The sequence below is a fragment of the Phytophthora cinnamomi genome (assembly GCF_018691715.1).
Source record: "Phytophthora cinnamomi strain GKB4 chromosome Unknown Contig90, whole genome shotgun sequence".
NCBI lineage: Eukaryota > Oomycota > Peronosporomycetes > Peronosporales > Peronosporaceae > Phytophthora > Phytophthora cinnamomi.
This window is the reverse complement of record NW_027151023.1, coordinates 228,083-244,709: the sequence shown is the minus strand read 5'-3', so window position 1 is coordinate 244,709 and position 16,627 is coordinate 228,083. Positions and strand designations below refer to the sequence as shown.

Below are 16,627 nucleotides of genomic sequence, written 5' to 3'. Positions count from 1 at the left end.
AGGCATCCCCACCAGAGCAAGCCTCAAGCCTGGTGTGTGGGTTCTGGTGGCTTAAATCTCTGTAGTCGCTACAGTGCAGAAATGTCGCCCGTGGTCTACGTGTTTGGTCGGTGCATACGCTTACTGGCGGCAGATGGTCCAGATCTTGAGTTCAGAAGAAGTTCAGAAAACGTCACCGTGACGGGATCCCTGTATATCATCGTGTGTGGGCCAATCACACAAACGCACTGATATTGCACAATACGGGGGATTACCAAACCTTTTCAAACGGTAAAGTAGTGGTATCTATCGCCTTAAACCAGTATAATGTGTTCCTCTCCTACTGCATGGCTGAACCCTGCGCATACGGAGGATTCGGTAACGCTACAGAAACAGCTGTCCCACTGTTTCCGACTTCCAAAGAAAAGCCGGAAGGTAACTTGATGCTGCCCCCGCGTGCACCTTGTATCCTTCTTGCACAGCTCCTCCTCGCGACCATCTTGGTGAAACAGCAGAGAGGGCATTCACTTCCTTGCCTGCAACGAATGCTGACCGCTTTAATTGCCAAAGGTTGCTGCGCTTTAATCGCGGATGCTCGTAGAATGCTGCTTGCTGTCCGAAGCTCGGCGCCTCGGAGCGGTGATAGCCATCGGTGCTGCACCAGCGCCCATCGCCCCAGACAAGCTGCAGCAGCGCCGAGTGTTTGAGCTAGGTCGGCAACTCGGTGCGGTTGCTGCAGTGCTGGCCATAAATACAGTAGCGACCTGTTTTTGGTCACTAATTGCGATAATGTTTCACGAATAACCGTTAAATACAGTATTTAAGCTATCCAGACCACTAAAAATACAGCGTTTAACGCTTATTCGTGGAAAATTATCGTAATTAGCGACCAAAAACCGATCGCTATATACATTCGTGGCAAGCACCGCAGGAGAGCCGGGGGCGGGTGTATCCGTGGCGACCAGCACACCCGGTTAGGAACCTGATTCGCGCGTCTGCGCTGATGGTGGTCTGCCAGCTCGCCTCGTGAGTAACCCCGGACGAGACCAGCCGCGCGCACCAAGACGCCGCTGCGTCGGGGCAGACGCCACTTTGTATGTCGGCGGGGGATCCCTGCATAGCCGCGCCCGGGCGCCGTCGCAGGCGCAGTATCCGCGCTCGCCCCTGGTCGAGCTCTCGCTGATCAACGGTCTTTTAATCCGCGCTTCTGGTCGTGGATTCACGCCACTCTTTGCCGGCTGCTCCCGCTGTCCGAGTGCCTGCCACTGCAACGCGGACACCTCCTCGAGTCGCAGCAGCGGCGGTGGAGCCTCATTTAGAAATCTGCCGGCGATCGAGCACGCAGCGCGCGCGTCCGGCTGATTAGGGTTGGCTGCTGCTCCACTGGTCCTCTTCCCTTCTACACATCCTGCCATGCGCGTCTCGGCCTTCGCGTCGCTGCTGCTGCCGCTGGGCGCGGCGAGCGCCGCCAGCTCCACGTCCTCGGGCGCGTCGTCCGTGTCCAGCTACGTGCCCTGGACGCTCGCCGACAACGCCACCAACCTGGCCGACATCAAGGCGCAGCTCACCATGTGCACGTACTCCAAGGTGGAGGAGTGCATCCAGGACCCGGCGCTGGTGCACGAGCTCGGCACGCTAGTGCGCGCGCCTGGCCACTGCGTGGCCTTCGACTCGTCTTACGTCAACGTCACCACGCCCAGCGCCGCCATCCCCAACCGCTACTACCCGACGTCCGTGGAGGACGCCTACGACGCGGGCTTCTCCAACAAGTTCTCCGAGTGGTCGGACACGAACCGCGAGCAGTTCGAGGTGGACTGCCCCCTGCTCTACAACGAGACCATCGCCCAGGGAGACGACATGCTGTGCTGTACCGAGTCCCAGTACACGGGGCTGTCCACGCAGGTGCGCATGATCCCCGGCCTGTGCTCGGCCTGCAAGGAGAACCTGCGCAACATCTTCTGCCAGTTCACGTGCAGCCCCAACAACAGTCTGTTCCTGGACGTCAACGAGGTGCGCATCATGGGCGGCGACGACGAGCACGCCGACGCCGTGTTCCCCGCAATCGAGGAGGTCACGTACTACGTGGGCAACGACTGGATCCGCGACATCTACGACTTCTGCGAGGACGACAGCTCCTTCTCGCTGCTGTGCAACCCCAACCAGGACTGCCACGACGGCTACGGCCTCATGGAGTACATGGGCAAGTACGCCTACAACAGCATCGGGTCTCCGCTCCAGATTAACGTGACGACCATGGACAAGGTCCCTGAGATCAACCAAATGACTGAATTCTGCCACTGTGACAACGTGAACGCTACCAACTGCATCCTGCCCATGAACAACAAGATGACGTCGTGTGTGGGCGTCTGTGGTTCGCTGTGTGCTGTGAGCTCGAATGACCGCCGCACGTACACGGAGTCCTGCTATGGTGCTAGCAACGCTGTGGCCACTTCCTCCTCGGCAAGTGGAAGCGTCGGTTCCGGCTCAGATGACTCAACTTGGGCTGAGCTGAACGCGTATCTGGCTAGCAACATCCCGGTGACGGACTGGACGGGCCTCAATTACTTCCTCGTGATCTTCGGTGGGGCCGTTGCCTTGCTGCTCATAGTGGGCTTCATCGTGGCGGGGTGCCGCGAGCGGAGATCTAGTATTCCCAACCCGCACACTGGCACGCCCCACGTCGGACCGTACACGCCCGAGGCCCACGGCGTGGCCCACGCGATGGAGGCCAGCAACACGCGTCTCAGTTACCTGGATGAGATCATGACGAACAAACTGCGTGCGTGGGCCGTGTTCGTCTCGACTGGCAACCGACCAAAGAAGATCATTCCGATGGTGCTGTGCGTTGTTGCAGTCTGCGTTGTTGGCCTGTACAACATCGACATTGAGACGGACCCGATCAAGCTGTGGGTCTCCACGTCAAGTACTTCCTACCGGCAGCGTCAGCACTACGGCGAGATGTTCAACCCTTTTTACCGCTCCGAGCAGGTCATCATGGTCCCGAAGGACGGTGGCAACATCTACCGCTCGTCGATTATCAAGGAGGCTATTCGTGTGCAGACCGTGGCGGCCAATGTGACGTACACTTCGGCCGACGGTGATGAGACTATCACGCTGGATGACATTTGCTGGAAGGCCACAGGTACGGGCTGCACGGTCAACTCGATCACGCAGTACTTCCAAAACAACATGGAGCACTTCGAGTTCTACGAGAAGTATGGCATGGAGATGGAGCACTTCAGTAACTGCCTGTACTCGCCGACCACGTCGGATGTGGCGCTTTGCACGGAGCTTAAAAACTCGCTGAAGGATGGCGATTCGCTTCCGTCGAGTATGAGTGACTGCCCCTGTTTGTCAGCTTTCGGCTCGCCGATGAACTTGTACAACACGTACCTGGGTGGCTTCCCTGATGGCGCCGAGAGCAACTACACGCTGTTCCTCGACTCTGTGGCATTTGTTTCGTCGTATCTGAACTATAACTACGCTGATGACGTCAAGAACGAGCCTGCGATCAAGTGGGAGCGTGAGTACATCAAGACGATGAAGAAGGAGTCCGCCTCGAACACAGTGTTCAATGTCTACTTCTACGCCGAGATCTCCGTTAACGACGAGGTCGACGCTGAGTCCAGCAACGGTATGGGTCCTGTGGCGCTGAGTTACTGCCTGATGATCATCTACATCTCGCTTGGTATCAACCGCATCAAGTTCAGCCGCGAGTTCTTTATCTCGTCCAAGATTGTGGCAGGCTTCTGCGGTGTCATGAGCATTGTGTGTGGTGTGGCATCGACGATCGGCATCTACATGTGGTTCGGAGTCAAGCTCCAGCTGATTATTATGGAGGTGGTTCCTTTCCTGTCGCTTGCTATCGGCGTTGATAACATCTTCTTGATCATTCACGCCATGACGGAGAAGGAAGACCAAATGCGCCGAGAGCAGCCAAGTCTCTTTATTGGTCTGGAGCACAACCCGAAGGCGATTGAGGAGATCACGACGACGGTCCTGTCCGAGAGTCTGGCTTACATCGGTCCCAGTATCTTCATGGCATCCGCTGCAGAATCGGTGGCGTTTGCATTTGGCTCCATCTCGCCGATGCCTGTGGTGCTTTGGTTCGCCGCAATGGCCTGCTGTGCCGTGGCAATCAACTTCTGCCTTCAGATGACCCTGTTCCTCTCTGTTCTTACGCTGGACAAGCGTCGTGAGCTGAGCGGCAAGTACGACATTATTTTCAAGCGGGCCTCGTATGTCAAGTCGCAGCCACCTGCCGGTGGCCCGGACACCCAGCAGACTGCTCAGCCGCTTGTATCCCTCGAGCCCAAGACTCCGGCACCTGAAGATGCCCGTCGTTCTGTCACGCCCGAGAACCGCACGTTGACGGATGTCCTCGACTACTGTGTGGATGTGTACGCGTCGCTTTTGACGTACAAGATTGTGAAGCTCGTCGTGCTGCTGGTATTCCTCGGATGGACATTGTGGTCGATCTACTCGATGGAATCATTGGACCAGGGTCTGCCGCAGAAAGAGGCCATGCCTTCCGACTCGTACATGATCGAGTATTTCAACGCGCTGGATGTGTACCTTGCCACGGGTGTCCCGGTGTACTTCATCGTCGAGACGGGCTACGGTCGCAACCCGGACACTTGGTCGCTGAACGATGAGAGTGTGGAAACGGTTTTCTGCAAGTCGAAGGATATCTGCGGGACCTACTCGATCCCTAACATCATGAATGCGCTTGCCAACCACGGTGACAAGACCGTGACTCACATCAGCCCCGGCACGACCTACTCGTGGATGGATGACTTCTGGGGTTTTGTCAACCCTGACAGCGAGTGCTGCCGTGTGGATTCCGAGGGCGCGTACGTCCCGATCGAGACTGGCAACGACACGTACACGACTGAGCGTTCGGAAGACGCCACATGCCTTGCTACTTCAGTGACGATTCCCCCCGTTCCTGAAGACCAGTACATGTCGCTCTTCAGCATGTTCGCGACGGCTAGTGCTGGTACGTCTTGCTCATACGGTGGTGGTTCAATCTACCGTGGCCAGTTCAGTATTGACGATGACCCCATCCCGACCGTCAATGCTTCGACGCCTGCGGTGAAGCTCAACAGCAGCGGCTACGGTGACGAAATCACGGCTTGGTCGTACATGGTGACGGGAACGTCGAACCCAACGCAGCAGCGCTACATTGACTCGTACAAGCAGAACCTTGCGGCGGCCGAGTGGATCAGCGAGAAGACTGGTGTGGACATCTGGGTGTACTCGCTGACGTACGTGTACTTCGAGCAGTACCTGACTGTGGTCGACGACGCATACAAGCTTATTGGTCTGGCACTTGCCGCTATCTTCGTGATCACGACGCTGTACCTGGGCAGCGTGTTCTACGCGCTGATGATTGCTTTGACGGCGACGAACCTCGTGGTGCTCGTACTGGGCCTGATGCAACCGCTGGACATCATGCTCAACGGTCTGTCGATCGTGAACTTGATTATTGCGGCTGGTATCGCGGTCGAATTCTGCGGTCACTACGTCCGATTCTTCGCGAAGGCCCGCGGTACCGGTGACGAGCGTGCCCGCGACGCACTTCGTCAGGTCTTCACTTCAGTCATTTTCGGCATCACCATCACGAAGGTCATCGGTTTGAGTGTGCTGACACTTGCCGACTCACGTGTGTTCAAGAAGTACTACTTCCGCATGTACATGATGGTCGTGCTGTGCGGCGTACTCAATGGTATGCTGCTGCTCCCAGTGCTGCTCAGCACCATCACCGACGTCAAGGACTTCTTCTTGCGCAGAGGATCGCGGAAGACCGACCTGCCTTCGGCGCCTGTTACTCGCGTGGACTAAGTCGACCCGCTGTGAGATCCCAAGCTGTTTGCATCTTCGTGTATCCTGCGTTCAAGCCAATTTATACATATGAGGACGCCATCGTCAGCATCCAAGCCAACCCAAGCTGAGCGTGACGAGTATGACGGAGCATTAGAGAAGTGTGAACGTGACGTAAGTAAATAAATAGGAAGCTCCTATCTTCATCCAAAAGTTTTTGTCTTTGCTCGGTTGGGGGATCGCAACGCAATGATGATGGTCTTTGATCCTCTCGCTAACGCTAGCTTCATGGTGTGCTTCCTCGAAGCAAAAGTTATTCATCACTGACAGTTATCAAAGCGCATTTCACACGGAATCTATTGTGTCTTGGCAACAGCAGCCAGTTCAGGGAACTCTACAGCCAGTGTATCAAAATCTCCAGCCAGGAAGGCAGCGGACAACTGACCAATGGCGCGGAGAGCGTAGAAGTGGTCAATCTTGCCGGCGGACTTCATGAGTCGGTTGAGCGTCGGTGAAAACACGGGGATATCCGAGAAATTGTTGTGCCGTGTGCCGCGCAGACACGTAAGGCGAGACTGTTCGTGCGTACACCCGCGCGCATGACGCTCCGTACTTTCGGAGTTGGGGCGCCAGTGGAGGAAGTGCTCCGACATCAGGTGCAGCACAGGAACACGCGAGCCCAGGCCGTCGCGCACGTCTGCATCCAGCGGCTCCATCCAAGCGTCGAGTAGCACCATCTTCTTGAACCGCGCGTCGTGGTGTGCAGCACTGAGCGCTGTGGCTGCCCCGAACGAGTGTCCAGCAACGCTCACGTTGGCAAGGTCGCAGTGACCGAAGATGCTGCCCGTGGCAGTATCTTGCTTAATAGCGTCCAGCACTGCGCGCACCTCGCTGACCCGCTGTTGCAGCTGTCCATTGCGGAAGCGAAAGCCCGCTCCGTCGATGTCGTCGCGTACCTCCGGCGTGATCTGCTGGTAGTACTCGATGCGACCGGGCTCTGGGCTGCACACGCACGCGGAGCCGTCGCAGTGGTTGAGAACCACCACCACGTGTCCGTGGCTCGCGAGCTGCTGGTTCACGTACGAGTAGAGCTCGAGCGAGCCGGCGAGGCCGTGGCTGAAGATCACCACGGGCCAGCCGCCCGACAAGGCTGGCGCAGAGGCCACCGGCGCGTCTCGCAACGCCGCCAGGTGCGCATTGCTCATGTTATTGAACAGCCACGCCGGCATCTTGGCGAAGACACCCAGTCCGGTCATGAGGTGGCGGCCGTGGTGCAGGTACGGCACTCGGTCGCCCTCGCGCCCGAGCTCGGGCTCTGCCGCCGGGTAGAGAACGCGGCACTCGACGCCGCCGAGACGCGCCGAGCGGCAGCCGATGGCCTGGTGGGGCCCGTGCAGCTGGGAGAAATCTGGCCAAGGGAAGAGCAGCGACGAGGCCCAGGCCAGCAGCACCGAGAGGGCGATGAGCGCGTCCAGCGCCGAGTGCGGCCACCTCCAGGAGGCAGGAGCGGTCGCCAGCAGCGCAGGGCGCAGCACGCGCAGGGCGAGGGACGCGTACAGCGGCGACAGCTCGCGCCTCGGTGAGTGCAGAGCCAGCAGCAGCGCCACGCCGCACCAGCCGCCGAGCAGCAGTGCGCCGGAGGGGGAGACCAGGTACTCGACGGTCACGTGAGTCGCGCACGCGCCCAGCAGAAGCCGCTCCAGGACGTGGCGCCGCATCTTGAACGCTAAGGGTGGCCCTCCTCTATTTCTGGTAGTGCAACGGGTATTTTTAAATCCTCTGAATTTTATACAGAGTAGACAAGTGCGCGTACTAGTCCCTATATAAGCACAAATCCGTGAATCTCTTATAAGATGACAAAAGAATAATGTATCGGGAGGAACCTGTTAGGTTTTATATATGGGAGGATAGTATATTATCCAGTGCGTGTTGCCTGAATCTTTTAGGGGCGACATTCGCGTGACAAGATAATTTGGACGTTGTTTGTAGTCATTTAGCCTTAACTTTCAAATCTACGAGGACAACCAAGGATCCATCGCATTGGCCAAGAACCCGGAGTTCCACAAGCGCACCAAGCACATCGACATTCGCTACCACTTCGTGCGAGTGAAGGTAGAAGACGGCCAAGTGGTGTTGGAGTACTGTTCGACGAAGGACATGCTGGCGGACTTGATGACCAAGCCGATCACCGCTGTGCAGTTCGACTTCCTACGGAGCAAGCTCGGTGTCCAAGGCGCAACAATGGTCGAGTCGAGTGGGAGTGTTGTCAAGAAGGTGTCTCGACCTTCTGCGGTGTACCGGTATTCCCGTGATTACGTGGAGGTGATTACGGGACAGGTGTTTACGCCACGGTGTCACGTGGGTACAAGATTGTAGGTACAAGATGGGCATCGACGTGGCAGCTGCTGATTGGCTCAAGCGACTCAGTATCCGGTAAGGAATCCAGTAGTGTGTATCCAGACGAGAATCCAGTAGGCTTAGAGGTAGCAAGGAGTTAGCGAACTAAGTACCTAAATTAAATCACTTTGCATTCTGACATCAAGTGCTCAAACGACCTTCCTTTTGGTTATGAGCCCAAGCCCCGTCTACCCTGCCCAAGACCCCGACTACGCCTTCGCCATGGACACTGCCTCGATGACGACCGCCCGCATCAACAAGTTCGACGGAACCAATTTCCACACGTGGAAGTTCAAGATGCAGATGGTGCTCGAGGAGCGCGAACTGTGGGAGGTGACGAGTGGGGAGATCAAGCTGGAGCACTGCCACGCCACAGCGGACCAAGCGCTCTTCAAGAAGAAGTCGCGCAAGGCGTTGGCGATCGTCTTTCTCGCGATGGAGGACTCGCAGTTGCCGCTGGTGCGTTCAGCCAAGGATGCTCACGATGCGTGGTCAAGACTGGAAGGACACTTCGAGAAGAAGAGTTTGGCCAACAAGCTCTTTCTTCGTCGACGTTTCTTCACGACGATGATGGAGGAAGGTGATGATGTGCTGGAGCACATCAACAAGATCAAGACTCTGACGGAGCAGCTCGACGCAGTGGGCGCTCCGGTCAGCGAGGATGACTTGGTGATCACGCTTCTTGGGAGTCTCAGCGAGTCGTACCAGTTCCTCATCACGGCGTTGGAGTCGAGAGCCGACTCGCTGTCGTGGGAACTCGTGACGTCTCGGCTGTTGCATGAGGACATGAAGCGCAAGGAGCAAGGTGGCGGCGTCGACGGAGCCGCGCACGGTCAAGGCCAAGCGTTCATGACAAGTGACAACGGCAAGCGCAAGGGACGGCAGGCGACCGCCAACAAGGCCAGCGCCTGCCACTACTGTGGGGAGCAAGGACATTGGATCGCCAAGTGTCCTGTGCGAATCCGCGAGAACGCGGAGCGGCAGAGGCCGCAGCGAGCGAACGTCGCGCAGAGTGAGGACGACTCTGGCGACTTCCTCTTCTCGGTTGGTGGTGAGAGCAACACCACCAAGTCGAATGAGGTGTGGCTGGTCGACTCGGGTGCAACGCAGCACATGACCAGTTCCAAGAAGTTCATGAAGAACAACAAGAAGATCTCGCCGGTGGACGTGCATCTCGCGGACGACGGTGTGGTGCAAGCGATCGGGAGAGGCGACATCGTGATAAAGATGCAGACCCCGCGCGGCGTCAAGAAGGGTGTGCTCACGAATGTGTGGCACATTCCCAAGTTGTCGCGCGACCTGTTCTCCGTCGGCAGATTCACCAAGGACGTCGGGCCTGTGACGTGTGGTATCGGGAAATGAAGCCGATGCCAAAACCCAAAGGCGGGACGAGGGACGAAGAAGACTCGAGGCGCCGGCGTTAACTGGCAAGTCACAACCTATCACCAGTCATTGGACTAAACTCCCTGATCGCTGATTGGCCTAAATAGGCCGGTGACGATAACTCGTCGACGGTCCCAAGTCAAGCGCGGGCGGTTGCAGCTCGCTAAGTACGGTGCGAACCTACTGGCAAGATCCGAACCTATGAGTCGTCGGCGCCTGTCCCGAGTCGTCGGTGGCGTTTCAGCGGCCGTTTGAGTCGTCGGTAACGCCGCCACGTCGCAGAGAAAGCGCCGAAGAGTCGTGCGTTACAACTGGCGGTCCAAAACGGACGCGTTTATAGTTGATATTTGTATTGATCGATAGGAAACTTAAGAGAAGACAAGATAAGCCTTCGGGCAACAATAACAGAACAGCTTTTCCTCCCAACCACGCAAGGGCGACACCGGTGCCTGCAGTGAACGACCTGCAGCTCAAGGTAAACCTGGTAGGTAGGATTATGACTGTCGGTGGGCACATCTACTAGTGCAGCGTGTGTTCATCCCTGGCAGGGCCAAGAGTTAGTGGCCGGTGTATTGGTAGCGACGAGTCGTCGCCAGGAACTGGAGGAGCGAGAGCGCACTCCGTTTATTTCTTCCCGCCGGAGTATAGCTCCGGCACCCTCGTATCACGCCGTAAAAGGCCGGGACCCTTCCTTCTGAGGGCCTGCGAGGTATATTTTGTGTGTGAGAGCGTGCTAGCCTTTGCTCGTGGCTAGTGACGCTGAGTCTTCCGTCGGTCGACTAGCGGAAGCTCGGTACACAGGGGAAACATCAACCCGGTGCAAGGGAAAGTTCCTGGGCCTTCAGGTTCTAACCCTAACAAGCCCATTGAGTCTTCGGTGACTCGGTGGGTGTTGTTGGTGGGGAAAGTGTGCCATATATAATTTAGCGCGTGTTCCTACACGACAACGGGGTGCCGCGACCCGGGATTGGTGTGACCTTCTGTGTTTCGTGCTACTGCAGGTCGATCGACTTTACGAGCAACCAAGAAGAAGAACAAGAACAAGAAAAAGAAGAAAAAAAAGACGAAGAAAGAAGAAGATGGCGAAAGGATCACGTTCAGCGGTACCAGCAACTCCAATGAAGACTGGCGGAACGCGTGGCGACGACTCGACTGCGGCCCTGATCACGCCGCACCTCGACCCGATTGCTGAGCGGACCGTCAGCTTCGACGACTCGATGACTGGATCCGACGCCAAGGACGAAGAAATGGATGAAGACTACGACGATTACCTGGAGGAGAAGGCGCCTGCGCCAGCGGTGGTGACACCCGAGACTCCGGAAGATGCAGTGCTGTCTGCGGGACGCAGCGCGGGCACGCGTTCGTTGTCGCGAAACCTCGCGGTTGAGCTTGACGATGACACGCGCTCCGTGACGCGCAACCTCGCGGATGAACTGGATGATGTGGATGGCCCAGGGCCAGCGTATGACGACTTGGAAGACTTTGAAGACGCCGCCGACGACTCGAGGTCACCGGTCCTGACGACTCAAGTGACCGAGCAAACCTCCGGTAACCGGCCGCCACTCAACGGTGACACGCCGGCGGCCAACAAGGTTCTCGGTCGACTTTACGAAGAGATGAAGAAGAGCGACTGGGGTGAGCTATTCGAGCCAACGATGACTCGCCAGGCGGTTTGGGCCGATTTGTGTCACGAGTTGGCTCGCCCAGTGAGTTCGGTAACAATCGAACAAGTGGTGAAGGAAACCGAACGATTTCTGAAAGCATTGGGGCTTCGGCCTCTGGAGCACCCCTCACCGTCGACTCTGGAGTGTTGGGTGCCGGTCGAAGCGGGCGCGGAGCTCTGGAAATGGAAGAAGCGACTCCGCACAGCCTTCGGCGTGAACTCGTTCACTCTGGACGACTCGCGGAAGACTCGTGCGGCTCGCGAAGTGGTCAACCCGGCTAGCGTGCCGCTGCCGACGACTCCGAAGATGACAATCCGCGAAAACCCCAGCCGAAAACCCACCGGAGGGGTGTTTAGCGCGTCAGGAGAGCGATCCCCGTACTTTCAAGACTCCCACATGGTGACTCCACCAACTACGGGCTACTTAGACCGCACTGGGCGTACCACCGATGACTCAAAATCGGCCAGGGGCACGAAAAGCAGCTCAGGACGGAGCAGGATCCGCCGCAGCGGGCCCACCGACGACTCGTCGGACGAAGAAGTGGACTTTACCGGCGATGGAGGAGCGCAGATGGGCGAGTACCTGCGCCAAATCCGTGAGGTGACCGAATCCGAGTTGCTTAACGCGACTCCGAGGATCGAGGTGGCAACGCATCGCCCACTGGGGCAGATCAAGGCGTTCTCGGGCACCAGGAACAAGAGCGAGAACTCGATGCAATGGCTTCGCGCCTTTGTCTACGAGATGAAAGGAACGCGAGCATCGCCCAACGAATGATGCATGCCCTTCGAGCTGAGTCTTCGGGACGGCGCTCTACATTGGTACCGACAACTGCCCAAGAAGACCAAGCGAACGTGGAGCCTCTTAAGCGAAGCTTTCATCAAGTACTATTGCTCCCAGTTCAGCCAGTCAGCGGAGAGTCGCTACTACTCAGCCAAGCGCGAAGACAAGGAACATGTTTGCGACTACCTAAACCGGCTCAATGGAAACGCCAGGAACGCTGGAATTCGGTTTGAGAGCAACGGCCGCAAAGCACGCGACCACGTCAAGCGGTTCCTCGAGACTTGCGGCGACCGAGGGCTCGAACGGCGCCTGTGCCACCTGCGCATCTCAAACATACATGAGTTGGAGGAGAGGATCCAAGAGATACTGAAGATTGACGAGCGCAGTTCGTCCCGCGAGTCGTCGCTGCCTCACTCTCGAGCTCGGGATGCCTCCCGACGACGTGACGACAGACGTCGCGATGACTCGCGCCGCCACGAGCGCTCGGAAGACGCTCGCCGACGTGATGACAGTCGCCGCGACGACTCGCGGGATGCTTACAACCGTCGCGACCGACGCGAACGAGATTATGAGCGTCGTCGCGACGACTCACGCAATATGCCTCGCGTGAGCCTGGCTGAAGCATCTGTCGCCGACATCGTCGCCGAACTTCATGGACGGGACACGCGGGACATGCGGAGCGAGCTGCAGCAACAACGCCACAGATATGATGGCAACAGCAACAGCGAAGATGGAAGTGAGCACGGCAGCGACGACTCACAACGTTGCGGCGAAGACTGGGGTGATAGCTATTCGTCAGACGGAAGCGACCACTACCTTGCGGCAGCCAATGACAACGAACGACGAGTTGCTGCCGAAGGCACGTACGCACGGTCCGCCAACCGACAACCCTGGGGTGACTCAGCGGGGCGCAGCCAAGGCCGGGACAATCGGCTCCAGAACCGCGGTCACCGCGACGAGAAACCTCGCCAGTATGGGCCGTGCGCAGCCTGCGGGGGCCTCTATCACTCGGCGCACTACTGCCGACGTCGGTGCAAGCTGTGCAAACAAGTGCACGACGCCGGAAAATGTGATGTGTTCCAAGAAATTACCAAGATCATCAAGTCCAAGGTGGACAAGAAAGACCTTACACCCGAGCTCCAAGAACTCCTGTTTGCGGACCATTTAAACTAGGCAGCCCGCCAACTACGACTGGGTTGGTCCCAATCGGGCTGCCACAGTTTGCCGAGCCCGCAATTGAAGCCGAGTGCATCTTTGCATTTGTGGGCGAGTGCGAATGGACGAAGACTTAACAAGACAACGACGGAATTGGAAAAGGAGAGAGGCGATTGCCTCGGTGGAGGTGTATGGTGTGAAGAAGACAATAACGAAGATGTGGGAGATACCGCCGAAGACTGGCTGACAAGCGCAATACAAAAAGACTCGCGCCGACGACTCGTTCCAGAAGTGCGACTCTTAACTGGAGAACGAATGGGATGGTGGTCGGCGCAGAAATTTGACAAGCGCGTAAGGATGCGGACACTGGTGAACGGAGCCGTGAACGACTCGCGCACGAGGATATTGCTGGACACTGGGGCAAATGTCAGTGTCATCTCAGAGAAACTTGCCAAGCGACTGAGACTCCGCGAAGTAGTGGGGCATGGACGTTGCATGGATGTACAAGGGATCACCAAGGGCAAGATGATGACGACTCGCCGAGCGAAGGTGAAAGTCACCCTTGGATGGGAACGCGTTTATGTTTTTGAAGTCTGGATAATGGATCACTGCGCCGGGGTAGAAGTGGTGCTTGGCATCGACTTTATGATCCCGGCCGGTATCCGGCTGGACCTCCTCAATGCGACGGCCAAGCTTCCTGACGAAATAATGATCCCGCTGATCAAGACTCAAAACATGATGGACGAGGCCGAAGGAAGCCACGTCACGTACGGTCCGACGGAACCATTGCAGATACCGGGCCGCGAATGGGACGAGTTCAAACTACAGCGGCGACAACCCGAGCCGACGACTCACGTGCCGTGGATCCGCCGAACTGAGACGTTCATCCCGACTGTCACCAGGTTCTACAAGGGACGTCCGGTCAGGATCCGACTTACCAACGCCACGGATAGGCTGGCGAGTTGTCCGGTGCACTTCCCGGTGATAGCCTGGGTTCCGATTGGGTCGCTGCCGAAGACTGAGGGCTACGTGCGGCTAGATTCCGCAAAGTACAACGAGTGGCAGGTACTCGCATACGCTGCCGCACGGGACAAGACACTACTCAACTGGGAGGCTGAACTCTACCAACAGTGGTTGGCCAAGCAGCCTCCAGCGGTGGAACGAGTAAGTTACCCGACGCCTAAGAGCATTCTGCAGCGACCTGACGAAGACTCGGCCGAGAAACCACCCGTCCACAGTGAACGTGACAGTGCCGACGACTCGTCGGTGACGGGTGACTCAGAATGGATAGCGGAGGAACATCACCGATGACTCGACGCCACTGCTGGCGACTCGACGGGGGTGGCGATGACTAACGATGAAGCCATGACTCCAGAACCAGCTGGACCAGGACTGGAGACTGCTGAGTCGACGGTGCGCCGCGACGAGGACCAAGGACTAGAGTGCAGTCCGAAGGGGCCTCCACCGATGACTCAGACTGCACCCAGCCGAGAAGCCGGAGACATCTCAACGACTCTCGACCAGACGTTCATAGCAGTAATGCGCGTACTGGCCACGGAAGGTACCGACGACAGAAGCAACGAGACGACTGAGCATCCGGCGGCGGACATCGAACTGGAGGACTACGCGCATGAATTAGCGTTCCTCCCCGATTTATCGGAACCGGCGCCGACGACACTCGACTACTCGGCGGCGAACGTCAAGAATCCCGAGTTGTCGGCAGACCAACAAAGGAGCCTGATCGAGGTACTCCGACGCCATGAAAGTATCATGATTGCAAGCGGGAATGCACTCCCTCCGCCGGCATATGGCGTGGTCTGCGACATAGATGTGCAGGGGCACGCGCCGATCAAACAGCGGGCCCGACGGATCCCATTCAAGCATCTCAAGAAATAGTACGAACTCCTCAAAGGACTGCTCAAGGCAGGGCTCATCGCGTTCTCGGACAGCCCGTGGGCCTCGCCAATCGTCATTGTCCTCAAGAAGAATGGCCAAGACATCCGCCTCTGCATAGACTACAAGATGGTCAACGCGGTAACGGCAATCCTGGAGTACGCCATGCCGCTCGTCGACGATTTGCTCACGGACCTGGAGACTTACCTGTGGTTCTGCTCGCTCGACGCGGCCAGCGGATTCTGGGCCATCCTGATGACTCTACGTGCGCGCAAGATTTCGGCATTTGTGTGTCCTCTGGGGCACTTCGAGTGGCTACGAATGCCTTTCGGCCTCAAAAATGCGCCGATGATCTACCAACGGATGATAGACAACGCGTTGTGGGCATTTGTGCAACCGAAGGGCGGCTGGAACGCCTTTGCAGCAAAAATGAAGGCCGCCGAAGACTCGGCAGAACACTGCCGACGACTCGAGTCGTCACCTCTCCTACCAGGCACTACAGCGACGACTCGAACCAAGTTTGCAGCTGCCCGCGATGACTCGAAGACAGTTGAACCCATTACTCGACTCATTAACAGCCCAGAAGCCGATATGTTTACGACCAACGAAGCCGACGAGTCGTCGCTGGTACCTGTGTTCGACCGGCGATCCTTGGTGGACGATATCTGTTTCGGTGGCGAAGACTTCGACAGTTGTTTGGCGACGCTGGATCGGCTCCTCAGTCGTTTTGAAGAGTGCCGGATCAGCGTCAGCTTTACCAAGAGTATTTCGTGCAAGGACGCGTCGACTTCCTGTCCCATGAAGTGTCAAAAGACGGCATTCGGCCCGACCCGAAGAAGCTTGACGCGATCACTAAGCTGTCTTTCCCACGAACGAAGTAGGGAATGCAGTCTTTCCTAGGAGCGCTGAATTATTACAGCCGCTTCACCCAAGACTTCGCTGTCTACGGCGCGGCGCTGTACCAGCTGAAGGAAGACGATTTCGCGCCGGAGGTTGACCTCACAGTTGCCCGCCGGAGTTTCCAAGCTCTCCAAGACAAGGTTGCGGCAGCGCCGATACTCCGCCACTTCGACCGCACCAAGGAAGTGCACGTCATGCTGTTCGCAAATGAGTGGGCATTAAGCTCCACGCTGCTACGGCTGCATGATGACAAGTTGCACCCTGTTCGCTTCTGCGGACGTGTATTGAAGGAGGCCGAGATGAACTATCATGCGGCGGAGAAAGAGGTGCTAGCACTGTTGCTACTGCTGAAGACTTGCTACACTCAGTTGGCGGGGCGGACAATACGAGTCTACACTCGCTTCTCCACAATGGAATGGATTACCAAGTCGAAGTCACTCTTTGGGAGAGCTGTACAATTCGCGGTATTGCTCTCCCCGTGGCACCTGATCGTCCAACGAGTGAAGGAGACGGACTGTGCCTTCACCCAGTTGCTCCAGTCGACGGTGACCAACTTCGTGGATCTCGAGGACTCATTGGAACTGGTTGCCCCGCCGACTAAGTGCTCACCGACGACTCGCATGGACCCAAACCTGCTCTATGCACGCCTACCG

The 16,627-nt window shown here is 57.4% G+C and overlaps 2 protein-coding genes across 2 annotated transcripts; one reads left to right on the top strand and one right to left on the bottom strand.

Annotated features, from left to right (window-relative positions):
- Nucleotides 1-1,392: 1,392 nt before the first annotated feature.
- Nucleotides 1,393-5,823, top strand: IUM83_18329 (Niemann-Pick C1 protein; the record flags this gene model as incomplete). The annotated part of the gene is made up of 1 exon (XM_067943321.1): nucleotides 1,393-5,823. The coding sequence occupies one exon, from the start codon at nucleotides 1,393-1,395 to the stop codon at nucleotides 5,821-5,823; it is 4,431 nt and encodes a 1,476-aa protein (XP_067784521.1).
- A 335-nt stretch (nucleotides 5,824-6,158) lies between these two features.
- Nucleotides 6,159-7,520, bottom strand: IUM83_18328 (platelet-activating factor acetylhydrolase 2, cytoplasmic; the record flags this gene model as incomplete). The annotated part of the gene is made up of 1 exon (XM_067943320.1): nucleotides 6,159-7,520. The coding sequence occupies one exon, from the start codon at nucleotides 7,518-7,520 to the stop codon at nucleotides 6,159-6,161; it is 1,362 nt and encodes a 453-aa protein (XP_067784540.1).
- Nucleotides 7,521-16,627: the final 9,107 nt, after the last annotated feature.